This window comes from Argentina silus, assembly GCF_951799395.1.
Source record: "Argentina silus genome assembly, chromosome: 9".
Taxonomy (NCBI): domain Eukaryota; kingdom Metazoa; phylum Chordata; class Actinopteri; order Argentiniformes; family Argentinidae; genus Argentina; species Argentina silus.
Genome location: NC_139663.1, coordinates 16996475 through 17024159, shown reverse-complemented (window position 1 = coordinate 17024159; position 27685 = coordinate 16996475). Strand labels below are relative to the sequence as shown.

The window sequence follows — 27685 nt, the reverse complement described above, 5'->3', positions numbered from 1 at the left end:
ATACTGTATGCTGCAGTATGACTGACCTTGTTTACATACACGATTTTCGTATGAACGAAGATACTTCGGCTATCTCCGCCTCTTAGCAATCAGATCCGAAGATGGACAAAGCGCGTAGCCATGTTTGTTGCTGAAGTTGGCTACTGATCATATTCATAAAAAAATGTCCGTTCTTTTTTCTTCTGCATACTGAAAGAGAGTCTGATTTTGAACTGAACAATCTCACTAATGAAATGTATTTTGTCCCAGTTAAGGCTACCACAAATAGAAGAAGACTTGTTTCAGGTGTTACCATCCATGGTCTTGGAGAGCAACAGAGTGTGCGCAGGCTTTTGCTTCAGCCCAGCAGCACCAACATACAGTACCTGATTCAACTCATACACCAATGTCTTGGTTGGTTGAATGCCATTATTGTAAGAATCAAATTATGGATACATACTTAATCTTGATGTCAAGCTTCAATGACATTTGACTTTAAAGAATCCACCAAGAGTACTCTTAAATGACATTCATTGAAAAGGACATATAAAACAGATTGATGTGAATCCAGGGAGTAACAATTACAGAGAGTCCTTTACAGATGAATGAAGACAATATAAGAAGCTTAGAGAGCGTTAGAGACTTGTAATGAAAACAAACACTTTCACTATTTGCTTTCCCTCTTTGTAATTGGAAGAGTTATCAGAAAGTAATTCCAGTTCAAACAAAGCCTGCCTTTCTGTTACCGTCAGTTAATCCCCCTAAAGACTAAATCTGCATGCTTAATTAGATGGTAAGATGTCAGTGATGAGAAGCAAGCACAGCACTCCATGCACCCCCCCCCCCCCCCACCCCCAACACCCCCAACACCACCACGGTTTTAGGGACGAAACAACCGACCTGTGACCTTATCAAGTATGAGAGGCTCATCCTTTATGAGGAGAGCTCAAGGGGATTACCAAACAGTTGTGTTCTGTCTTTCAGTTAGAACACAGTCATGGAAGATGTTCCGCCTGCAGTGTTTCTCTCTCTCATTCTTCCTGAAGGCTGTTTCCTGCTGTGGAGCCCAGCTGTGAAGAGGCTCAGGGACCTCTGCCAGTGTCCTCCTGATTCCCTCATTAGGCACTTAACAGGACAATGGTGCCCTTGTGAACACGTCATCTAATGACCTCAACATAATGATGTCGCCATCGGTAATATGTGTCTGTGAGAGTATTGTCTCAAACTGATAAGTGGAAAAGAGGTGAAATGTTGTCGTCTTCAGAGATCAGCATTTCCAGAACTGGCCACCAGATGTCAGCGGTTAACTTAAGAGTGATAGTTCACATGGGAGTTTTGTTTTGAACTTCAATAGTGAAGGGTGTTTCACTCATATTCAATGCTCAATAATACAAAGACAATGTTCCTCTTCAAACGATGTCATTATGACATTCCTAGAGCAATACAATCATTGCAAGTAACTATTCAGGTGAATAAGAAGTTACAAAAGAAACATCTAAATGTTATAACAACTCAGTTTATTTACATAATGTAAAACTGTACAGTGAGAATGCATGGATGTGTGTGCATAGGTCACATCACATTTATTTAACTATGTGGGCTCCTGACATGCCTTGACAAGTCATTTACTTTAAGTATTTCACCATTATGTTCATTTCAATAGGCCTGTTGCTTGGTTAACTTCCATGTCAACCTTTTACTAACGTAATGGACTGGGAAGGGAAAGTAAGCTACATACTTGTGTTACATTACTTGTTCAAATAGGGAGACAGACAAATTGACCTTGTAAAGTAAACTTGTGAAAAAAAGGCGTTTTACAGCGAGCGTCACAACCGTCTCACTATTCACATTCAAAGAGGTCTTGAATAAAACAAGCCAATTGTGAAACTTCCCTGTAATGACTAACGCACAGCTAAAAGACACACAAAGCAAACACCTTTGGTGTTTACCTCCCCTCTTAACAGGTTCCGGGGCTAAAACACAAGCAGAAGCTGTACAACACTCGGCAAGATGGGAGCATATTAAGACCTTCATAGGTCTTTGGCTCAGACACAGTACTAAACACAGAGGGTGATGATAGTTAAAATAAGATTGCTACAACAGACAAAAAGAATCCACACCACTTTAATCCATAAAGTGATGCAAAGAGGGGGCAGGGGTACCATTCAATCTAAAATACAAGACAACATTTCTTTTAAGTCTGAAAGATCGTTCTTCCCTTTTTTGGTGCTTTTTTCTGTTCACAGCATAAATGGTCTTTGTGTTTTCAGTAGCGTATATATGCAGAGGAGTGTCCTCTATCACGGTTGTCCTGTCCTGTTACAGTGCATTTTCTTTGGCATGAGATGAACCGGCCACCTCGGATAGTGTCACAGCATTATCTGAACGACCGTTTCCCTTTTTATTGTTGAAAGTCAATCCAGGTCTCTCAAGGCTCGCTCAGGCTCCAGTTTGAAATGACAACTGACAAGAGGAGGTTTGGACATTGATTCAAGTGTGCACAGTTATTCACTATGGAGTAATCCTCTGTAGAGGCAGTGGAGAGGAACACCTCCCTATCTTTGGTCACCATCAGTCTTCCAGCATACTGTCAAAGCTTCCTTTCAGACAGAACAGTCGATCCGCCGGTCTCTGGAGCTGACTGTCAACCCAAGTTTGAGAATCTGCGCAATTCCATATCCTCTGACCAGTTTGGCAAATCAAGCTGGATGAAAAAGCATCCATACTTTGCAGTTTACCCTCGTCATCATGTGCCTGCAGGAGTCAGTAGAGCGCCCAAATGTTCAGACAGGGAGGGGGGCACAGTTGGTATCCTGAGCGGAGAGGCGCAGAGGGGGGGCCTCTGACTGAGTGGTGGGGTCTGAGTCAGGCTGCTGTGGGTAAATGCTCTGGGGGTGGGGGGGGTCTTCAACAGACGCAAGAATATCGAAGGGCACCTCCACGGACTGCCGGATGCTCTCTTCGTACGTCGGAGGGGGCTGTGTAAGAGACAGAAAGGAGAGAAAGATTTTAGAGAGCACTGCATTGGGTGAATGTAACAGCGTTAAGGGGCACTGTCTGAGTGTGTTGTCCCATTAACCAAGCTACATTTTGAGAAGACAATTTGAGACTCTTTAGACTCTTTTAGACTGAGTCACCTCAAATTCAGCATGAGAAGGAGCTGGCTAAAGCACAAACAAGTCTGTCTCCCATTCTTACAAAGAACATTATATACAAGGCTATGAGTCACCCCGTATGGGAACACTCACAAGTGGTTTGTTTTTAAACTGCACTGATAATGTTTTCCAGGACAATCCATGCGTGGAACAGCACAGAAAAGGCACAGAATACTCAGAATAAGATAAGGTCCTATGATTAGATTGTTGCCCGGTAGTGTCCTTGTTACATCACACAAAAGGCAATCACACCATGTTTGTATTTACATTACAGATTAGTCTTGCGTGGTGCACGTTTGACTGCCTCGTACATGCGCTCCTCCAGTACGTATCTCCCTCATCAGGCGGCTCCTCACTCCCTGACTCCCTGAGTCCTCTTATCTCTGAATTGCTTGGGGGCCCTGGGACAGCGGCAGGGACAGCCCTGCCCTACACGCCTCTCCCAGCCCTAGAAACACACCACACATGTACCGGGCCAGTTTCACTTCACTACCACACCCCCCTGGCCACCACACAGACATGGCAATTAAGAGCGCCCCCGCCCCCAGCCCAAACCCCCCCACACCTTAACCACATACCTGAGGTGCACTCATTCACTAGGTCATTTCATAAAGAAAAGGAGGAGAAAAAAAAAACATCAGAGAAAAGCACAAAGCGCTGCATTCTCCGACACTGTTTACACCCAGGACGCGAGCCTTAATCATGTTTGATGTGCCTTTTTCTCATTACCTCGTTTGCTCGAGCGTTACGCAAGTCAGAGCTCAGCGAAAGATCAACACGGTTAAAACCTAGAAAAGGGCGGCAGGCGCATCGCTGCAGCTGAGGATGTGATGAGCTGATAGGGCTGTTGTTTACAGCTGTCTCTGAATAACAGCTAATCTCCCAACAAGCTCTTGGTACAATATGAGAGCACAGCCATTATGTGACAACCTCCCTCTCTCTCTCTCTCATTATCTCCTGTTATTGACAAAACTAAAGATGGGAGGCCTCTGCAAAGGACAGGGGTGATGTTAGACTTTTTAAAATTGGAAGATTTGACTTCACAAAACATAAAACAAGGCAGTTAAAGAATTGTATAAGACTACTACTTAAAAGCAGACCTGGGTCAAAATGGTATTTCTTCTTTACTTTATAGGGGTTATGATTATTATTATTTTTATTTATTTTTTTTGGGGGGGGGGGGTATTTCTTTGGTTTCCAAGCTGAATCAAGATTTCATAGAAATAGTTCAGACTGAGGTCTACTTACAACCATATAAGTCATGTACATCATTTATAACACTTGTCCACACCACGGTAACTTACCTCAGTCGGAATGGGGCCGTTAAGGCCGAAGCGGTCTGCGATCATCAAGTGGATCTGTCTCTGGCGGTCCTTCTTCCTGACGCTCTCGTAGGATGGCAGCCTGGGTAGAGGAGCCTCCAGGGCGGGCAGACGGTAGCTGGAGGGCAGGCCGATGAGGAACATCTGACCTGCCTGCTGTTTGTGGGAGAACAGACACGACACACCCAATGGAACAGTGTTGGAGACGTAACACTTTTTTACAAACACTTTGGATGTAGTCCGCAACCGGTTTCTCTGTGGCCATGGAGACTCCTTGTCTATGCATCACTGTTTGAGTGACCACCGTATTCACCGAAAGCGCCTTACCCCCCCATGCTAAGTCTTATCAGTCGTTGAAGCTCTACACAGAGGGATTTTTATGGTGGTCCAGGGGCTTCAAGGTAGGCACTGGAGTACTGGTTCATTGCTCACACATTACTGAACTTTCTTACCTGGGTATGAGAGTTGTCCTGTATAACGTCCGGAGACTGCTCCAGACAGGGGGAGCCTACTAGGGTCTGTCTGCTGCTGTAGTACTGAGGAGGGCCATCCTGGAGCAGGACAGAGACAAGGGACAGAGATCAGCATGTGTTATGGGAAAGTCAGCGCAGAGTAACCCCCACAGGATGTGTTGTTATAGTAATGTATGGTGGACCGTTATTTATCACAGTGACAGTGAGAAGTTGAGCGAACAACCTCTATGAACATGTTGTGAACCTCCTTGACGTTATCCCTAATGTCCTAATTAGGCAGGAATTCCCTCATTTCACCATGATTGTTCAATTTGCAAGCCTTATTTAATCCTTGTGGGTCCCGGCTGGTTTACCAATACCATAAATTATCTAGCCAATAGGACGACCACCCTCTGGTTTCCGTGCCTCCTCCCAGTCCAGCCCCTTCCCAAACAAGATTAGGCAGGCTCCCACTGTATGAGGTGCTGGAATTCTTGAAAAAGCCCTGCCAGAAAACTAGGTGATTACCCCAGGGCCTAAATGAGGCTCTTTGTGTGGGTGACAATGCTGTGTCCTACTGTGTCATCAGGGTCCCAGGCAACAAACCACACACTGTGGCCCTTTTCAACGTCTTTGTCTCCCCTTGTAACTGCAGCAGGTACCGCTTAACGAGCACGCTCCAATACACATTATGGCCCCATACGTCATTTGGGTGGCATGGCATCACAGAAAAGTCATTTGTTGCCTGACTGAGACTTAAATTCAGTCTGCGGATGCATGGCGTTAGGAGCAACGTTGCAGCGAAGTTCCCAGGAAAGTTGTGTAACTATAAATCACAAGAAGAGAAGTAGCACATTCAAACTAAATGGTCACCTTCAAAATATAAAGCAGATCATGGTGCCAGCCTGAACGGTGACATCACTTGCACTCAGAGTGACGCACCCTGACCTTTGCCACCGCCCCTCCAGCATGGTACTGAGAGAGTCGCCACAGAAGCAGTCATGTCAAAGGTCACCTTCCCTCACTGGTTTGCACTTTCAAGAGGCGAAAAAAAAAAAGTCCTCAGAAAAGGAAAAAAAAAAAAAGTTGTCCTTTTGTTGTCTTTCGTCGATTCAGCCAGTGTGAAAAAGCACAACCGTGTAAAATCAGAGTTGAAATCGGGGGAGGACCCCATCGGCAGTGTGCCTTTTTCAGTGTCGCGACCTGAAGGACGGCTATTGTCCCTTCTGTCCCCAACACCCACAGCAGGGTCTGGCCCATTATTCATGGAAAAAACTGGAGCAGGGGAAGGTATGTGGTTAAGGTTCAACGCAGATAGAGGAAAGTAAACGTTCTGTTGGAAAACAATGACAGAGGCTTGTTTCCATGAGAGCCTCCCTCTCAATCTGGCCCTCCTTCAAGTCTGTGTCCTTGTAATGATATTGAAATACAACTGTCCTCTTCTGCCAAAGAAAATTCTGCCAAAAATTATAACAGTGACTACGCCTGCAGGCAAAAGGAAATTAATTCAGGACATAAGAGGGTGAAAAAAAAGCAATTTTCGAATGAATTGGTCTCAATGGAGAGAGCTATTTATTACTGCATCTCTTGCATTTCCTCATCAAACAACAATCAGCTAGCTAACTGTGTATTCACCTCCAGAAAGGTGGAACCTTCCCTTAGGTCATCTCTATGTAGCCAGTGCTCTCCATATTTACTGTCTGTCACCCATGTTTACAGTTGAGACCCGACACCCCAACCTGACAATATGTTAGGAGATGGCAAGGGCAAAGTTGTCTGATCTGCCATGTGTGGTGGGACTCCAGCTGACAGCAGTACAGGTCAAAATGACCAGCGTGTACAAGAGGACAAGCCTGTTTCTTCCTGACATGAGACAACACAACTTTTATCTACCCACTGAGGCCAGAGCCAAACATAGCAGACGAGTTAGTGTTTCCTGTCCGTGGGAGAGAGGGAAGGTATGAGGAGCAGTGTCCCTGTGCTCCAGAGATAACACACAACCACTACCCCAGGGACCTGGGGAGGCGAGGAGGCGGGACACAGGCCAGGAAGTGGAAACATGGAGGATGGACAGCAACTCAAGAGTGAGCTCCGAGGAGAATTTACACTTCCTGTCCACTATTTCCTGTCCCCTGGCCAAAGTTTGGTTAACTTTTCGATCACTGTGCATCACTGCTTTGCCTGCGCCTCCGGGGCGGAAGAATTTGAATGTAGCAAAGATATTGTGGGTGTGCAATCTGACTGGAACAAAAACAATAATCAAATATCATCTCTTCTTCTTCCTGATGAAAAAAACCCCCGCTGAAACGTGCACCCCATCACATACCAGGCATGTGTTTTGATATTAGGTATTCTTAGGAGTCTTTATATGCTAGCTTGAAAGTAAAACAAAATCAGTTTGTGGTAGTCTAATGGTGGTGGGGATGTATTGACACATCATTAAAATCAATGCAAGTATCAATGGAATTTACTGTGTGCCAATGCTGTTCAGCCACCCTGGGGCTCACAGTTACTTTACACCCTGGGGCTCACAGTTACTTTACACCCTACACGCTCACAGTTACTTTACACAGTTAGTGTTTAACGGAGGACAGATCAACAGGCACTGCTAATTCCATCAATGCAAATCCATGGTCTTACAATGATCATATCACATTTATTCTGAGCCTCTCCCCATAATCATGCAAATTTAACCTGACACCTCTTAACGGCGCTACATTGAATTTGCATGGTATTTTTGTCCTCAGTCACTTGATCTAATCTGTAATGTGCCAAAGTGGAACATGTTCAAGGGACACTTTCTTACTCTTCTGTATCATTCTGTAAGACATAACAATAAGGTACTGTAGAGGTCTTACCAGGTCTCCATGTGAGTCCTGATAGGAGTGGACTTTGCAGCAGTGAGGGTCTTTCCGGTATATGATGGAAAGCAGCACCACAATCACCACAAAGAACACCAGAGAGGAAACTATTAAAGGAGAGGGAAAGAAAGAAAACTAACCATTCAGCATTAACCAGGCACCAATCTTCCTATAATCACAGCATGGGCTTGTCCTAAAGCCTACACACAAAGGTCCATTCTAAGTTGTGAAAACAAGAGTTTGGAATATTGTCATATCATTCTGTTGAGAATGTGTTATGGATTTTTGAATGGAATGACTATTGACACAGCTGAGAGGCTGTGGACATCAAATAAAGCGTATATAATGTTTTCATTCTGTGGATGGTGATATAGAATGTGAAGTTGTAATTGGCAATGTTAGTCACAGTCTAGATGTTCCAGGCTTCAAGTGAATTTACAGTCAAATCTGAGTGTGAAGTAAAGCATATAATTCCTCCTTTGATAGTGTTCTTCAGTCCATCCATAACACTGGCAGCTTCAAGATAATACAAATAGGTTCTAGGTTCTAAATATAGACAATAATAATCTGAACTGTTTCAAATGTCACATGGAAAGCAAATAGGCTTCTATCTACAGGGATCACAGCTGGCAAACAAATCTGTTCAATATATTCCTTATCACACACCACTTTAGCAGTGCTTTCATAAAGTGAATTTATCCATCACTGGTGTAAATAACCGGCTGTCTACAGTGAATATAAATCAGAAAGCAAAATGCAGGTGTTCGTCATAACAGCAGGGCTGTTTACAAAAAATATGTCTGGGATTAATGTGTGATTTTATTCTCTGATCAAAAGGTTACTATCAATATCACGGAAATATGTGACATATGAGAGATTAAAGGCTTACTTACATGATGCCACGATGACTGTAAGTTGATCCGATGTTAACTGTGACGAGGGGATGGTTGGAGTTGCAGCGGTGGACATCTCTGACGAATGGTCAATTCCCTTGGATCTTGAACTCCGGAGTCTGTAGGCAAAAAAGGGGTCTTCTGGTATCATGAGGAACCGAGATCAGATAGATGTCTGCTCTTCATCCCCTGTCCCATTCCAATGCGATGAACACGACTTCTCCAGACCAGAGTCGGATCAGGGTAACTCACCTCGGTAAACATGCCACAGTATTTGAGTCCTGAGGCGCACTGTCGCGCTCTCAAATCCCGTGACGTCGCCGGGCACTGGACAGTCCCTGCACCATAGAGACAGAACAGTTGTATATCTATGTCCCGCACTTTGTTCATGGACACGCGCAGTCGCCAAGGAAGGAAGTGACACTGGTTATTGAGTAGCCACTGAACTCACAGTAGTATAACAACTACAGCTTGTCCCCCCATATTTGCTGCACTACTAATCTATATTAATGATTGCAATAGGCAAGAGGAATGAAGGTTACTTATACCTTGCTGACGGAACCTAGTAACAAAAGGCTAGGCTTTGAATCAATAATTCAGAGGCGCACCAGAGTTTGCATTAATCATGTGATCTGATAAGCTATCAATTCAGGTTATCTAATATATTACAGTAGCCTAATGCAGATCGTTTCCAGATTAAAAACGGTTGACGCGCACAAGAAATCTTACAATTTTGCAAAGCCGATCACTAAAGTGTGTTTCAGAAGTTTTCTCTGTAGTGGGGAATCCGTAGGTCCAGATCAGTCCGGACATCGCATTCCAGCGTTGGAGTCGCTGGTTACCTTGGAGATACCAAGGACTCATGAGAGATGAGAGGGGACAGCCTGTTGGTAGTGTCCAAAACTGCATCTTGACAGGAATGAGATAAAAAATAAATAAATAAGATATGTCCTTCCACATTGAGAGAAACTATAAATCATGAATCATGATTAAAGACACGTTATAAACTTGTTAGGCTACTGACATTACTATCTGCCAATAGGCTACATTCTGTTGTATTTAACGATTGTTCACGTTTTTCTTGTCGACTTTCATTTGTATTGTGAGAACTTCATTCAAAGTGTGTTTTCACTCACACACTTTGACTCACTGTAATGATATCAGCATCATTAAATGAACACAATTTAAGAAATAGACAATGAAAGTATGTTTAAAAAAAACCCTAAAAAAACCCTATAATAACACTGACTGAACCCATAGATGGAAACCACTGTAGCCTGTATTTATCTATGTTGCAACTGCATGCAACTTTTAGCAACCTGGAGAGGAGGCAAGCCAACGTCATCGCGTGAGCGCGCTTCTTGCCTTGCACGCGCCCATGTAAACGGTAATCGGAAAAATGGTGGCCAGCGTCCGAGTGCAGAAGCTGCTCCGACGGTACAAACTAGCGATCGCCGCCGCTTTAACAATTCTTCTGATTCAAGGGCTAGTCGTATGGAGTCTGAGGAGTCTCGAAGAGGGCGAGGCGGAGGTGAGACCCATAATCTAATAGGATTTCGGCAAGTGAAAAAAAAAAAGATCTGTCTGCTAGCTAGCTAGCCAGTTAGCCAACTGTCTGTCATTGGTATAGCGGTACAGTTAAGCCAATTTGTCTGAGCTAGTTTGTCCAGGAATAAATGTTAAACCAGCTAGCTAGGATATTAAAGCTACACTTGCGTTATCGCCCAGGCTAAGCCAGCCAGTTGCCTGGAAACATAGTACCAGTAGACTGTCCCTCACTGTTCCTGTCTGGGGCTCATCAGAACTTGTGTGTCTGTGATCATCGTCTATTGTAGTTCTGTAAGGAATTCGGGCAAACGGGCATCTTATGCCATTCAGAGTTGTTGTAACTGTATGATAACTCTTTGGACCAGTAAGGAGTTAGTTGGCTAGATACAGTAGTTAAAAAGTAGTTAAAAAGCAGAATTCTCTGTCACTGTTTCGTGCCGGCGCGGTGTGGAAAGAAGAGAGAAGTTCCTAGCTGGCAAGGTAACTGAAATCCAATCTGATTACCCAATGTAGTGTCAGCACCAGCGTGTATAAATGTCAATTTATGACATGCGACGAGTTAGAGCGGGCATTAGGAATGTGCGTTCGTGGTTGCCTCTGGCTCGTTTTTGCTCACCATCCCTGCTCAAAGCTAACCCAGTTGGCTCGTCCCATACATACCATCATCATCGTTATCATCTTTCTCATAATATGATGACATTATATTAGTTTGACATTTGAGTATTTGCGTTGCTTTGGTTGTTATTGTTCTGCATGTGTGGTCAACTGCGAAGCAGGTCTGTTTAGTTTAAAAAGACCTCTACAGCCCTGTCTTACAACTCAGTGTCTTGCTCCATTCTAGGGTTTTATGATTGAAGTCAGCGGTATTTGAACCAATCAATGTAACATACTGTTCCGTGGGAATCACATCTCACATGCACACCTGGAACTCAAACGTTCCCCTCAGGCAGTGCCCTTGAACCTCCCCTGGTCTCTCTAAATAAGGTAATTCTGAGCTGTTAACTGATTCAGCCCTGGGGCTCTGCGTTTAGATATCATTTTAAGGCATTGGTACAGACAGGAATGTGAGCTGAAATACTGTATAGACAGGAGCCCCCCCCCCCCCGCCTCCTCTGTCTATCATGATGTGACATGTGTTGTGCATGCATAACCCACACTGATAGGTCACACATGCAGCAGGGCTGTCTCAGCGAGCTGTGGGTGGAGGGAGAGGGAGCGGGAGCAAGGGAACAAAGAGGGCCCAAATTGAGGAACACGGTGCCTAGGATTGCATTTATTTGCGTCTTCCTCCACTATGGGGAAGTGAAGGGAGTCTACTGTCTGGTTAAGTTGCCTGGTGCTGATTGAGTGAAGGCTTCAATGGGTGCATAGAGCCTCTACTTTATACTCCGTGTCTGGCGCCCATAACACTTATTTCACTGGTTTTCGTGGTTTCTGTTTCTGGCGCTTGTTGTACGATTAGGCATTCAGTGACCATGCTGGTGTGTTGCTCCATCCCTCTGTCTCCATCATGGAACTGTTACTTGGAGCTGTTGAAAGGCCATTTAGTCAATCTCTCTGCTGCTCTGAAGTCGTCTAAACAAATAACAACCAAGCCGAGATACGATGAATAGGCTACGTGTCCTTTGGACAGAGTGATCCAGTGTAAACAGGAAGCGTGACATGGCTCGTGATCCATCACAAGAGCAGGAAGTTGTGCCTATTTTAACCGTTGTTTAAATTGCTTTAAATCACACACGGCCTTTCATGTGCATTCCACAGGGCCGTATGCAGGTCCTAACATCCCTTTAGTCCCAGAGGTCGGAGTGTTGAGTGAGAGATTGAGTGTGAGAGGATGAGGCAGGGGCTGGGGCTGCGGCCTGTCTGCACGGAGGCAGGGCTGGACGAGCGGGTTCCTCTCTGCTCAGTGGTGTCGACGGAGCTCACATCTGCTCTCATCAGAGGCTGGCTGTGCATGTGTGAACACAGCCACATGCATCCTATTAAAGCATCGCAGAAGAAGACTTGTGAGGAAGAAGGCCGCGCGCTCCGTTCTGTCCGCCTCACAGCTCTGCTCCAGCAGATGACGGTGGTGATACGGCTTCAGCTAATTGGAAAGAAAAGAAGCCCCCGCTTTTTTTTTTTCTTGATGGAGTTAATTAAAAACTGTGAAAAGAGTGGGAAGTTGCATTGGAAACATTGCAGTGTTTCTCTTCCATACAAGAACATACATGGGCCATATATAGGCTATACATTAAGGGTAGGCCCTTATCAGAGTATCTTTGTACTGTACAACCAGTAGAAGAAAAGGCTAGTTCTCAAATATGTATTTTGCACCTTGAGATACAGCTCTAGCCTCTGCCCAGTATGCTATGTTTTTTTAATAAACACATTGAAACACATTTGGTGCTGCCTGGGCTTCATGCTGTGTCACATCATTGCCTACAAATGCTTTTTTAACCGTAATGGGGTTTATAGTGCAATGGGCATTCAGTAGCTCTGCTGTGTGGATTGGCTGGTGTTGGCTGCTGGCAGGCTGGTTACCGGCACCGGTCTAGCTCCCTGCCTTGCCTGGTCCTACCCTACCCTGTCCTGTTCCAGCCGTGCTGTGGCCCCCGTTCACTCCCCCCGCTCTGGGCTGGTTGTGTCTGTGCCAGCGGCGTGCGGCGTGAGCCCACACTCAGCCACGCTGTCTGACAGAGGCAGGAAGTGGGCGGCCCACTCAGTGTTATGCTTCCCCCTCCGTGTGCATATTTCGAGGGCCCTATGGTATAATCCATTAAACCAGTGTGGGTAAGCTATGATATTGCGTTTTTCGCCAAAAGTCAAAATAGCTTAGTTGTGTTTTCATTGGGAGGGCCCCATTTTTGGCATTCCAGTACGATGCGGTGCGGTGGAGAGCTGCGTCTTCCTGTTTGTTTACCGCTAAATACCAGAATAAAGTGGGTGTCGATGGTTTTAAGACGTCGTGTTTTGCAGGAATAGAATGTAAGAAATGACTTCAGAGTCCAGGGATGAGAGTAGCATTGGTCAAGTCAGTCACAATATAGGCCTAGCTGCATGTAGTTTTGTACTGTTCACCGTTGGAGCCTCAGGTAAACAAGCTGAACAGGAAGGTTTTGCTCAGAGAGGCTTTCGTATTGGCTTATTGATTTCTCTGTCTGAAGTTAAGTCTTGCTTTGAAATTCAATTAAATAGTTTTTTTGGGGGGTGGAGAGAGGGAATGTTTCACTGTGAGAAATGAATGAATAGTCTGAGTGTCACTGTCCCCCCTCCCTGGCCCGGCCCTCCCCATCCTTCCCCAGGTACCTGTGGTCACAGGGATGGTGGAGGGGCATTGCTATACAGTTAAAGTGACATAGAAGAACAGGCCTGGGTCCTAACTAACTGTGCGCTGAGCACTCCTGGGGCTGCAGGGGTGGCTGCTGATAAGGCCATTTGGCCCCTGTCCGACAGTAATCTTACTGGGCAGCTCAGAGCATGGCAGCCCTCCAGCTCCTACTGCCGTATCCCATTTCCAGGCCTCACTAATTACTCCTCAGAGGACTCTGTCTGTCTGTCTGTCTGTCTGTCTGTCTGTCAGTCAGTCATACATGCACATACACACACACACACACACACACACACACACAGACTCTCCCCGCAGTGGCTTGATAAGGACACTCAGTGTGACCTTTCCTAGATGAGAGCTTATGCCCAGTGTGTGTGCATGTGTGTGTGCTTGTGCATGCATGTGTGTGTGTGTGTACACACGCCCCAAGCATGTGCTGTGTGTCGGTGCCCAGGGTCTGGCTGAGGTTTATCGAGGTCCCCGCGGTGAATCACAACCTTCATTATTATGCGTCTTTGTCCCTTCTCTGGACTCTGTCTTTCCCAGATTAGCCTACTTCCACAAAAGGCAGAGGCTCGGCTTTCTGCTAAAAATAACCCAGATGATGAGAGCAAAAACAAAACGGAGTAAACACATTGCGCCTCTGGGGCTCTTGGGCTGTTGTTGTTGTTGTTTTCAGTCGTTCTTATTCAGGGTGTGAATTATCTCCCTGTTTCCAAAACAGTCGTCATTCGTTACCAGGATTTGATTGGGACTGCTTCTCTGCGCTTTGTGCTCTTCTATGGTGTTCTTCTATGATCGATGTAGTGAAGGAGATGAAGGAGAAGGAGGGAGATTTTAAACCTTCCCTCTGCCATCTCTCTCTCTCTCTCTCTTTCCCTCTCTCTTTCTCCCTCCCCCATCTTCCCTCAGAGGAAGACCCGGCGGTCTAAGCTTCCTGACCACAACAGCCAGGACCCCAAGAGGGAAGTGGAGGTCTGGGAGAGACAGAACTCCCTGTCTGGGAGGAGCGGCGCCCGATGGAGCACCAGGCTGGAGAGGACTGGGGCCACGGCCGCCAGCGCCCTCAGGAGGGGCGGCAAGCGCCGGGGGAAGCCCACCATAAGGGTCAAGAGCACCCTGGGCCCGGACGCCATACCCCCCCACGACCCCTCCAGCAGCAGGAACTTCAGCGACACTCGTGGGGGCGGGGAGGGGGCGGCCAGACTACCCCCTCTGGCGGTGCCTGGGGAACCCGGTAGTGTGGAGGGAGCGCCCCAAGCTCCCAGCAGCGACTTTGTGCCCAAGTGTGACATCACGGGCAAAGACGCCCTGTCTGCCTTGCACCGCGCCGGAACGCGGCAGTGTCGACAGGAGATCGCCAACATTGTGTGCCAGCATCAGGCAGGGCAGCTCATGCCACAGGCTCTGCCTCAGTTCTGCCCACAGCATGGTGAGAATGCCTCCGGTCCACACACACACACACACACACACACACATACACACACTCAGCTATAGGCCTCTCCTCTTGGAATCACAGACTACCAGAGGCTGACCACACACACACACACACTGCAGTTTCTTCATGATTTATATTCCATTAAGTTTGCAGTTCAGTTCCTTCTGTTCATGTCAAAGTATCTCCTCTTCAGAGCCTGGATGTAGTATGAATGTAACCGTTTTACGGTTTTCACATCTCTGAAAGTAGTTTTTAGTAGTTTTTTCCTTTTACATGTGTGTGTGTGAGGCTGAGCTATAGCCAGGCTGGGGGGGGGGTGAAGGAGGAGAGGACATGGATAGTACAGTTTCCATTAACTCTCTGGTTGTGTTTCTACCCTCAGGCCTGTCCAGCCCTGTCCAGACAGCGGACGAGCTGGACAACGACCTGTCAAAGGTGGACAACCCCGTCAGGGTGGCGTTCGTCCTGGTGGTCCACGGGCGCTCCGTCCGCCAGCTGAAACGCCTCATCAAAGCCATATACCACCGCGACCACTTCTACTACATCCACGTGGACAAGGTAAAACCCACGCTGGGCTTATATTTGCCTTTTCTGTCGGGGCGAAAGGCTGACGAGGTCAGAGTCCGTTTTGAAAGCCAAGCCCTACTGCCTACGTTGGGTACATACTGTACTGAGAGGGAATGTATGCACAGTATGTGTGTGAGAAACAAGAGGAGAGGAGACAGTTACAGGATTTCATATGTGTCGTGGAAAGTGTCATAAAAGACTCCATATGAAGCTGCCTCCATGTAATAAGGTGCTCTATATCTCCCTTGTACATTGGAACTGTTCACATTCAGATGTGAAGGCAGCATAGTCTTGTGAGCAGGTGACAAAATGTGCCGTAACTTGCACATAGGTGGCATATGGTGGGACTAAGAGTGTGAGGAAACCGGTTTGTCGACAGCAGCGGATGGAACACTAGAAGGATTTGACTTGTCTGTACTCCACCACGCATTCACCTTAGTTCCCTCGTTAGTTCCCTCCCACGTATGCATGGTTTCACATACCATAGCAGCTTGTTGAACGCAGGAGCCCTAACCTCTTTTCAGGGGAGTTGCATACACCCTCTGTGTGTGCTGTGGTGTGTGAGGAGGGGTCATTGGAGTGTGTTTACAGAGTGGACAGCTGAGGAGGTTAAGATTACCCTCAGGTCTTAGTGGTCAGGGGATTAGCCTCGTCAGGATGGAAGGGTTATGTGATTATTCACGGGAGGCTGGGGTGTGGAAGGAGGAGAGGACGTGGATAGAGATACAGGTGGCTGTCGTCTCTGCACCTGTTTAGACTAGACCGGTCACACACCTGAGCGCCAGGGAGCTGGTCTCCACAGCTGCGGAGCAGAGGTAGCTAGCTGTAGAGCTCAGTGGAATACTGTTGTCTGGAAGGGAAGGCATTGATGAATGAGGAGTCCATGGCATTCCCACCATAGAGACCATGCTGGATGTTAAAGGAGCACCGGTGTCCTCATCACTCAGTAGGAAAGGGCCTTTTGAGGGATTGGGCTGTAAAGCAGGTCAGGTTGGACTGGAGTGGTTCCATGAGCCTCCCTCCTCCTCCTTGTCCTCCTCCTCCGCCTCCGCCTCCTTTGTCCCGTCTCTTTCTGCCGAGCAGGCGACTGTGGGAGCCCAGAGCTGATGGGGACTGTCATAATACTCTCCCTGCTGCTTCTCTGAACACAGAACACTCTCTCTGAACGCACACACACCTCCACGCCTGTTAGCAGGCACCCACCCTGCCGGTTCTCCTCCCCTCTTTGACATGAAGTCACTTTTTTCAGTCGTCTTTCACCGCTCGTGTTTAATCCCTTCTTTACATTTTTTCCTCTCAGTAGCTTCTTAAGCTGAGTTCTTCTTATTTTTCATTCACGTCTCGTTTGTCAAAGTACCGACAGCTATCTCCAACACGAGAAGGGGATTCATTTTCACTTCTCCATCTCCGCTTCTTTTTCCTCTCAGCAGTGACCCACATTACATTAACAAACACATTGGATGTTGTTTTGTTGTCTTGCCTAAATGCTAAATGCTATTACAGTGTTCGCCAACTGTTGTCTGGATGACTTGGCACAGTATCAACAATCGAGCTGGCTAATGCGATTAACATCTGGCTGTCATGTATCCATGACTAGATACAGTCACTCAGTGGAAAAAAAACATTGCCCATTTTAAAGGGGCCATCTGGAATTGGTGCATCCATTTCTGGACTTTTAAATTAATTGTAAATCTGTATATCCATTGATTCTTGAAGAATATAACTTATAATTGCCTCATGAGCTTAATTTAACTGTCTTACCCCCATCAGAACCCAAAATATAAGCTCTGCAGGCTATAGCTTCAAAACATGGTTAAAACTATCATTTTTATCTAATGGATGGTCAGTCCTTGCATCCATAGCTCTATCTATGAATTTAAGAGTGGTTACATTTCTCCAGTCCAGCCCCATCCCTCAGCGAGGAGACCGCTTTGTTGTTGTTTGAGTCCCGGATTGCCCCTTTAACAGTATTCCTGGTCTCCTAACCCCACCAGCGTTCAAACTACCTGCATCGGGAGGTGCAGCAGATCGCTAAGCAGTACCCCAACGTGCGTGCCACACCCTGGCGCATGGTGACCATCTGGGGCGGTGCCAGCCTGCTGAAGGCCTACCTGCGCAGCATGCAGGACCTGCTCTCCATGCTGGACTGGAAATGGGACTTCTTCATCAACCTCAGCGCCACTGACTTCCCAACCAGGTCAGTCACAACTACCACACTCTCCTAGTGGTGTTTGAAATGTATATCTGCCGTCTGTTAGGTTGGTGTATGCTAATGTATGATATGTTTTGTATGCTATTTCTGAAGGATGGCTTGATTGAAATTCAAATGATCCATGATGTTGAATCGTTGTTATTATTATTATTATTATTATTATTATTTTCTATTCTGCTAGGCGTCGAGCTGTGTTTGTAAGACCGAAACTCTGTTTCGAAGGAGATTTGTTCTGGAGTTGCAGCTCCTCATAGGCGCTTGAGCTTTTTTTTTTGGTCTCGCTCTGAGATTTGATTTAAATTATTCTGTTGACCCGAGTTAACTCTGACTTGTATAGCGACAAGAGAAAAGGAGAGACACGCCGTTCGGCAGATGAAAGCCCCTTTCTCTGAGCTGCACTAAATACACTGTTTGGGTCACTGATGCACAGAGACGCTGGTAAATCGGCTGCTTTCTTGTCAATCAGTTCTGGGTGGATCTCTGAGGTCCATCTTGAGCCCTTTACCAGAGCAGTGGCCCAATCCTCCTGAACCGTCCCGGGGGTTTAAAAGGGAGAATAAACGGCAGCGCTCTGATGCACACAAGGGGAGCCGCTGCTACCCCAAATCCTGCCCAGAGTGGCTAATTCCACCCAGGGAAAGTCATCACATTTCCCTCGCGAGCCGCGCTCCAGTCAGCGTTTTATTTCCAACCTAATCCCCCCCCCCCCCCCCCCCCCCCCCTTCTCTCTCTCTCTCTCTCCCTCTCTCTCTCTATCTTTTCTTCCCCTCTTTGCCCTATCGCCTTCCAACAGGACCAACGATGAACTGGTGGCTTTTCTGTCACAACACAGGGACAAGAACTTCCTGAAGTCACATGGGAGGGAGAACGCGAGGTAAGGCGCTTACAGACACCTGATTCCTGCAGCCTTGGCTCATACAGCACTGTTGGTGTGACGCCTCGCACATCACGTTGTCTGGGCCTTTTCCACATTGATATAAAGCTCCCTCTGTGGTGTAATGGTTGAACTTAGCTTCGTCATATGGTGTAATTGTGATACTAGATTTGAATTCAAATTTCAAAGGCACGACAATGGCACGAAACATCTCCTTCTGTTTGTCCTGTACCGATAAAGGTTAGCCTCTCTGACAATCTATCGCCAACCATTGAGTCTAAGATGGTGCAGCATTCTGTCGACGTGCATTGAAGACATCCATCCTCAACCCCCCCCTGTCCTTCCCTACTGTGTCCAGGTTCATTAAGAAGCAGGGTCTGGACCGCCTCTTCCACGAGTGTGACAACCACATGTGGCGTTTGGGCGAGCGCACCATCCCCGACGGCCTGGAGGTGTCTGGGGGCTCTGATTGGTTCTCTCTGACCCGCCGCTTCGTTGAGTACGTCATGAACTCCCAGGACGAGCTGGTGGCGGGGCTGAAGCAGTTTTACACCTACGCCCTGCTCCCCGCGGAGGTAAGGGAATGGTACACTGACAAGACTATCTGACACCTTCAGTCTCCGGTCCCCACAGGGCTCTAGAGGTGCTAGACAGAACTGATGGGTGAGGGTGAGGTGGGGGGGTTCAGAGACAGTTTACCTGTCAGCTTAATGTTTCTCACTTGTTTCACTTGTTGTGATTTGTTCTCTTGTTAGCACTGATTGTGAATGTTCTGGTTAGACATGTAGAAAACTGTTTGTCTAGGCTTGTCTGTGAGAATGTTGAGCTGTAGTGGTTCTGTTTATAGTAAATATGGTTCCATAGTGTTTCGAGAATGAAGCTCCTACATTCTGACCGACGCCCCTCTCTCTCTCTCTCTCTCTCTCTTTCAGTCCTTCTTCCACACAGTGCTGGGGAACAGCCACATGTGTGACAGCCTGGTGGACAACAACCTGCGTGTCACCAACTGGAACCGCAAACTGGGCTGTAAGTGCCAGTACAAGCACATAGTCGACTGGTGCGGCTGCTCCCCCAACGACTTTAAACCACAAGACCTCATCAGGATACAGGTCAGTTTGTCTGCCTGCCAGGAGGGGGCAGTGTGTGGCTACAGTTTCATCCATTGGTCAGAGTTTACATCCTGACAGAAATAGCCATGAATGGATCATCTCAGCCTTGTTTTAAACCCAGGTCTTTTAAAGGCCAACAGCCAACAAATGTTACATGTAGTTATCCTATGTCTGTTGACTCTGACTCTCAACTGACTCTCTCCCCCTTCTCCTCATCTCTCTACAGCAACTCACCCGACCCACGTTCTTCGCCCGCAAGTTTGAGTCCACAGTGAACCAGGAGGCCATCGACATCCTGGACACCCACCTGTACGGGCACTATGCCCCGGGCACCGTGGCGCTCAAGGCTTACTGGGAGAGCCTGTTTGAGCGGGCGGACGGGGTGGGCACCCTCAGTGACGTGGCTCTGACCGCCTACTCCTCCTTCTTCCGTCTGGGCCTCAAGAGCATGGAGGCCACTCAGACCAAGCTGGAGACCTGCAGGTGAGGCCCCAAAGTTCAGTGGACAATCGTACCCAGAGCCGTAGCCCGTGTGGAGGAGTCCACCTTATCATCACTCTACCTCTGCTTAGGCTTGTTTGAGACAGTGATTCTCTTCATTAGAAATAAGACTCCTAAACTGATTCTTTGGAGGTGAAGTCAGTTGTTTGTTTGACTGACGTGCTGATCTTACTGTGGTGCAGGTACGAGCCCATAGGCTACCCGGTGTCTGTGCACCTGTACTTCTACGACGACCGTTTCCAGGGCTACCTGGTGAGGCAGGAGGTGCAGAACATGGGGTCAAGGGTCAGGGAGACAGTGGAGGTATGGGCGGTGCCTCAGGCCATGCTGCAGCTGGAGAACAACCTCAGGGAGTACGAGAGGCTCAAAAACCTGGAGGTGTGTGTACTGAGAATTGTTCTTATCCGATTTCTGTAGGTGTGTGTGGTCAAAGGGAGTTGTGTTTTAGTTGTGTGTAGGGTAAACAAAAAGTGTGGGCTGATCTCAGACCTTGTCTGATAAAATCTATTGTAAAACCCCAAATCAACAAAAAAGTGATGCTCTATTCAGACAACAAGGACACAAGGCTGCTCTTATACGTCTGTGTGTGTGTATTGTGCTTCCTTGCCAGGTGGGTACAGAATGGGACCCCAAGGAGAGAATCTTCCGGAACTTCGGCAGTGTGATCGGGCCTCTGGACGAGCCGGTGGCAGTGCAGAAGTGGGCGAGGGGACCCAACCTCACGGCCACCATCGTGTGGATCGATCCGGCCCAGGTGGTGGCAGCCTCCTATGACATCAGCGTCGACGTGGACGCCGAGTACACCCAGTACAAGCCCCCGCTGCAGCGCCCCCTACGGCCCGGGGCCTGGACGGTGCGTGTGCTCAGGCTGTGGGAGCGCGTGGCTGAGGCCCGCTTCCTTGTCACGCCCTTGGCCTTCAAAGGACGTGAGCCGTTTCGCAAAGGTGAGGCTGCGGTTGTAAATGAGGGTCTTATAGTCCCTTGTCATTTGTAATTTAACTGGCAGTGTTATTAGGTGTAGTTGCCATTGGATTAAGATCAGCTCTCTGCACTTTGTGGAGTTCTACAGCAATAGAAGATCCTTCACCTTTCTTTTCATCTTTCTGGTCATGCTATGAGTCCACCTTTTGCTAACAGTCCACCTTTTTTCTCCCTGATCCAGAGGAGGACAGCTGGCTTCACTCGGGTCCCCCTGGTAACCTGTACCTGGAGCAGGGCTTCCAGCAGCTGAGCTCCGTCCTGAAGCTGCCCCCCCAGGAGCCGGCCCTGACGGAGGCCGAGCGGAGGTCCCAGTTGGTAGGTAAGCCCCTGGAGGCCTGGGTGGACAGCAGTGTGGGAGCCTTTTGGGTGACTGGGGACCTGTGTGCCACCCAGACCTCTTCCTGCCCCACCCTGGGACCCTGCGCCAAGTCCAACTGGAGCTCCCTGTCCCCCGACCCCAAGTCTGAACTGGGACCTCTCAAAGGTGACGGCCGTATCAGGTAGCGTTGGAGGAGGAGAGATATTGGACTACCCACTCAAGGGGAGGGAGTGGAAGGGTGTTAACCCTGAGAGGACAGGGTGCCTGGGTTATGGTCCAAGAGGCCAGCCCATGGCTCAAGGGCACATAAACAGACAGGGAGTCTCCTTACACTGAGGAGTGCCGTCAGTGAAAGAGGCAATAATGGCCTCTAATGCCAAGGAGGAGACGAGTGCTGGAAATTTGCACATGAAGACTGCAAGACAAACATAACTTTTTTTTTGGGGGGGGGGGGTTTGTCCCAACGTTGCTGCATCGTTACATGGATGATTTTGTTTCTGTTTTCTGTCCGCGCACATTTCTGTCTTCAGTCAGGGTTTGTCTGGGTTGAACTTTGAAAAGAACCCACCCCCCGCAACAACTTTGAACTCAGTGCACAGTTCTATTTTCTTCTGCTTTAAATGGAATCGAAAGCAGTTGCCAAAATTTTACTAGAAACTCAAATATGTTTTTTTTGTTTATTTCCAGAGCAGAGAGAGAGGATCCTCTGGACTATATTACCATGCTTATTTTGAAGCATTGTTAAGAGAACTGCAGAGGCAGATGGGTGAAGTGCACTTTACTGTAAGACTGTAAGGTCACACAGATATTGGTGAGGAGGAGGAGGAGGAGCTTGAGAGGTTACAGGAGAGGTCATCACTCAAGTGGACTGATGGCCTTTTCCCTTTACTTACTTTGTCTTTGTCTCAAAGTGCTGCTATTAAAGTTGCGGCGTCACCATCACACAGACACATCACAGATGTACTGTACCTGAACCAGCCAACCTGGGATTGCAATACTGGAGTTAGCTGTCAGGCCCCAAGATGATCAAATGTTGTCCCTTTTGATAGTTGTTTGATAGTTGTCCCTTTTCCTCATGAGTTCTCTGTTTACTGTGACATATCATGTTTTGAATGTGTGTTTTTATTTTTTATTTTATTTGTTTGTTTCTTGAACTGGCTTTGAGATGTTAAATGTCTTTGTTGTCCATGACTGCTGCAGAGCCGTGTGTGTGTGTGTGTGTGTGTGCGTGTGCGTGTGCGTGTGTGTGTCTCAGAGGAAGTGCCTGGCTGATGTAAATAAAGACTACAGTTAGATTTGCCTCCAAGTTGAAATTGTCATACGTCGGTTACAAACAGTAGTATGTGATGCGTCTCCTCTGTATCAGTTTGAATGCAGTACCGTCTATGCTGTAAGTCTGTAAGCCAACAAAGTGAGTACTCCAACATGTTTCATTTGTTTGTATTGAAACTCACAAACAAGAGTGGTCGACATCATCAGACTATTTCCCAGCCAGGTCAAGAAAATCTAAAGCTGCCTTTACTTTCTTATGTTGGTAAGGTGGATTGTTTATCAAGAGATGTGCAATTATTGCCTTTTTAGATTATTATAAAAGCCCTGTCCTATGTCTTAGTTTTTAATTTTATTGTTTTAATCTGAACGCCCTGTTATATTCTGTTCTGCGTACTCTCTGACACTATGTTTTCAAGTGACCTTGTTCCCCTTGCACACTTGCTTCAGTGAAGCCTCCCGTTTAAAGAAATAGAAGGCAGAGCACAGTTTAGAGTAAGAGAACATAGATATTTTTGTATTTCAATTTGAGTGGGAAAATGGCTGTTCATTCATTCACGGAGCCATCTGTCAAGTCCAACTGTTCAGAGCCACTGCTTGTAAAGTTATTGTTTTGACACACATCATCCTTTATTCAATGTCATATGAAATGGATTCCCCCCGTGGCGAAGGCTTCCGTCCCTGCTGTATTGCTTCACAGCAGCAGCAGCCTGGTGACTCATGAGGATGAAATGGTAGTAGTGGTGGCTCTCTCCCGGTCTGGGGCCTCAGTGAGAGGGGAGCGTTACCACTATCACACAAGCCCATGACGACAGCAACAGGTTGACTGGTGGCACAATAAAAAAAAAGAAAAAAAAAAGTTAAATTATCATGCTGTTGTGTCCCCTTTTATCTACTTTGTTTATTTATTTATTGAATCATGTATTTAAGTAAGGACAGATGTGTTTAGAGCATTGAATTAACAACAGTCAGATGCATTACATCATGACACTTCAGCATGCATTCATTTTCAGTGTTCGTCCCTTGGTGGGCATAGTATTATAGTCAGATATGTGTGTAGGTTTTAAAGAGGAAAGTCCTTGCTTTGAATCCACTCACTTTTTGAAAGTTTCATTTTGTGCTCTTTTGTAAGCAAAATTACATTCTGGACATTGAAGAGAGGCCATTCCAAATGAAATTGTAAATGAAATACCACCTTATTGATATTTGGCTTACCTCTGTTCAATCTGTTATCAATGTTATTGTAATATATCACTATATAGAACTCTTTCATCTCTGATAAAAATTGCTCAAGACAATTTTGACATAGTTTTTACTGTCCTCTAAATGACCTGATAGAAGTGCCAAGAGTACTGTTAAATTGGTTTATTGTTGTTGTTGTTGAGGGGAATTGCAAAACAAGGTGGTGTAGATAGATTAAATTGGCCCTGTGGCGAAAAAGTAAGTGTATAGTGCCTTCGGAAAGTATTTAGACCCCTTCACTTTTTCCACATTTTATTGTGTCATAGACTCAATTTAAAATGGATTAAATTAAAAGAATTTGCCATCAATCCACAGACAATAGAATGACAGAATGACAAAGTGAAGATTTGAGTAAAGAAAGTGAGAAATGTAAGTAAATTTAAAATTCAAATACAGAAATACCTCGTACATAAGTATTCAGACCCTTTGCTATGACACTCTTAAAATGAACTAAAATGCAAAAATGTCATCAACAAATCACTCAATAAGTTCAATTGAGTCCATCTTAATGCAAGGATAATAGTTCATGTAATTTTGGAATGAATATCTTTGTTTTTATAGTCTCTGACATAGGAATCAATTACACACTGTGTGGATCAGGAATGTGACCCAGGCCTGGGGAGACTTACAAAAATCTACAAACTTGAATGGTGGAGAGGAAAAAGCACAGTTGATGGGACATAAGTGGCCAAAAAGAATCCCTTAATGGAAAATAATCTCATATCCATAATTGTGTTTGCAACAATGAATTCAAGTGATACAGCAAAGAACGTGGCTGGAAATGTGTTTATTTGGTTATTATTTTTTACTACAAAGCATTAAGTTTGGTGCAAATCAAGCACATACAATGCAGTTTCCGCACCATCTCTCGTGTGAAGAATAGTGGTAGCTGCATTAAGTTATGGGTATGTTTGTCACTGGCAGGGACTGGGAAGTTTGTCAGGATAAAGAGAACATTATGAAATTTGCTGAGTTGGTTGTGACATCCTAATCCACACAGTGTGTAATTGATTCCTATGCAAATCAGAGACCATTTTAAATTGAGTCTATAACACAACAACATGTGGGGAAAAGTGAAGGGGTCTGAATACTTTCCGACGGTACTGTATGCTGAGTCGCTGGAATCCTGTAGCTCGTGCGAAATGGTTTTCGTCGGAGAAGAAGTGCTCTCCAAGGTGCTGAACACGGACAACGCACATCCTGGTTGTCACGGTAGACATACTTGACATGATTTCATAAATACTGTATACTGTGTTCGCTTCCAACTGGTGTGCTTAATTAGCTTTCACATTTTATTCGACTCAGCGGAAATAATCCAAAGGTGGCTATAATTTTTTCCCAAGAGCATCAGTATAAAACATGCAATTCAGGGCAAAATTGAGAGCTAGACAAGGAGGGGGCGTTTAGCGAGAGAGTAGAGCAATAACGGACGAGCGAGGACTGGGGAAGGAGAAAGTTGCAACGACGCATCTGAAAGACAGACTTGTAAAGCTCATGAACTCAGTGCCAAAAGGTTTTAACACGATATGGAACGAATAAACGAGATGGACACGGAGTATACTTCAGAAAAAGAGTGTGTTGAGCAGGAGGTGGTTCACTCCGACAGTGCATATGGGTCATCCGCAGTGGACACGGACACAGAGGACGGACACACTCCCTCTGCGAGCAGTCTACCCTATGACGAGGACCTAATCCACAAGGTGATTACTTTTTCATTACTTCTAATGAGGACACTTTACAACAGTCGCCCAAGAGACGAAACTGCACACAGTTATGCACCACTAGCTCATGGTTGTTAATAAAATTCCAGGGTAGTCTACACTTAAAACAATCTATTTTCACCAACTTTTTCAAATCATCATCAATGTATGATCTTTCTTCATATTGTAAGTATTGTAGGTAAGAAACCTTTCCTGTCTGTGTAAATACAGTAGGCCTAGATACAATTAGTTTTCTCTATGTGACCAATCAGCCTTCTAAGTATTTTATTTTATTCTTTAAAATAATTTATTTTCTATCATACTATTCTGTACTATTCACACTCTATTATCAGCTGAAGTAATGTTTCATATATGGTGCCGGCTAATACCGACATGTTGTCATACTTCTGAAGTGCAGGGATATCTCAGTATGTGTAGAGATTCTGCTTGTGGGGAACATTTTCCCTCTGCCAGTTTTCCAGCCTTCATTTATCTCTCTCACCTGAATCAGCACTGCTACCTGCCAGTCTGCCAGTGCCAGGCCCCAGGAGTTCTGAACAGGAACTATCTCAGGCCAGAACCATGGGGGAAGGCTAACACCTGACCATGTTCAATGGGCCAAAAAAGACAAACATTTTCTTTGATGTCAAGTGTAAGGAGCATGTTGTAAACAAATGGACCAGGGCCTCAGTTTAACATGTGACCTGTGGTGGTAAATAGAGAACTATGGGGAACAAATGTATCAGTATAGGCCTATACTGAATTACAATCAGAAGCAACACAACAACAACAACAACAAAAAAGAGAGGTTGCAGCTCCTTTGTCAAAACACTCTCTCTCTCTCTCTCTCTCTCTCTCTCTCTCTCTCTCTCTCTCTCTCTCTCTCTCTCGCCCTCTCTCCTTCCTGTTCTCTGTCTCTCTTCCCCCCCCCCCCTCTCTCTCTCTTGTTTAACACGTCCTTATTTTAGATATTACAATGTTTTACTTTGTACAGTAAGTGAGGTCCAGAGAAGTGGATAACCAGAGAAGGATCACAAATGAACTTCCTGTAGTTTCTCTGTTCCTTCCTGTGAGTATTCCCATAGCCCTGATAGAACATAAGGCCATCCTGACCAAGGCTGCTTTTTAGGACATTAGCACTGTCGCTCACGTTAAGTCATTCCAAAGGAATTTACATTTTTAATGAGTTTTTTTTCACATCAGGAAATGTGTGGGTTTGTGGTGGAAGTTGTTGGGAAGAAATTATATTAAAGAAATATGAGACTAGGGGCACGATATTCCCACACAGAGAGACAAAATGCTCCACATTTGTTATTCCTTCCTTAAGAAGCAGTACATTCTTTATAGAACTACTCAATATTCTATATGTCCCCCGTGGCCACCAATGGAGATAACATTTAAAGGTATTTACAGTGCCTTTGGAAAGTATTTACACCCCTTCACTTTTTCCACATTTTGTTGTGTCATAGACTCAATTTAAAAGGGATTAAATTAAAATAATTTGCCATCAATCCACACACAATACCCCAGAATGACAAAGCGAAAACAGGTTTTTAGAAATGTCAGTAAATTTATTAAAATTAAAATATAGAAATACCTCATGTACATAAGTATTTGCTATGACACTCTTAAAATTAGCTAAAATGCTAAAATCATCAACAAATCACTCAATAAGTTGAACTGAGTCTATCTTAATGCAAGGACAATAGTTCATGTAATTTTTAAATTAATATCTTAGTTTTTATAGTGTCTCTGATTTGCATAGGAATCAATTACACACTGTGTGGATCAGGTTGTCATTACAAACTGAGCAAATGGAGAGGAACAAAACTGCTCAGGAATGCAACCCTGAGGCCTGGGGAGACAAAAATCTACAAACTTGAATGGTGGAGAGGAAAAAGCACAGTCGATGGGACAACATCATCTCAGTCAATCTACAAAATTGGTCTATAA

The 27685-nt window shown here is 45.8% G+C and overlaps 2 protein-coding genes across 2 annotated transcripts; one reads left to right on the top strand and one right to left on the bottom strand.

Annotated features, from left to right (window-relative positions):
- Nucleotides 1–1523: 1523 nt before the first annotated feature.
- LOC310809204 (uncharacterized protein) lies at nucleotides 1524–8892 on the bottom strand. Its single transcript, XM_083676396.1, has 5 exons — nucleotides 8663–8892; nucleotides 7767–7876; nucleotides 4909–5007; nucleotides 4439–4612; nucleotides 1524–2957 (listed from the first exon to the last, which is right to left on the bottom strand). Exons 1-5 carry the CDS (start codon nucleotides 8811–8813, stop codon nucleotides 2763–2765), a joined length of 729 nt encoding a protein of 242 aa, XP_083532522.1. The 5' UTR covers nucleotides 8814–8892; the 3' UTR covers nucleotides 1524–2762.
- Nucleotides 8893–10058: 1166 nt separating this feature from the next.
- Nucleotides 10059–23997, top strand: xylt2 (xylosyltransferase II). The gene is made up of 11 exons (XM_083676640.1): nucleotides 10059–10193; nucleotides 14433–14952; nucleotides 15341–15516; nucleotides 17520–17722; nucleotides 18531–18611; nucleotides 18970–19186; nucleotides 19544–19720; nucleotides 19947–20203; nucleotides 20404–20599; nucleotides 20832–21165; nucleotides 21384–23997. Exons 1-11 carry the CDS (start codon nucleotides 10062–10064, stop codon nucleotides 21704–21706), a joined length of 2616 nt encoding a protein of 871 aa, XP_083532766.1. The 5' UTR covers nucleotides 10059–10061; the 3' UTR covers nucleotides 21707–23997.
- The last annotated feature ends 3688 nt before the right edge of the window (nucleotides 23998–27685 follow it).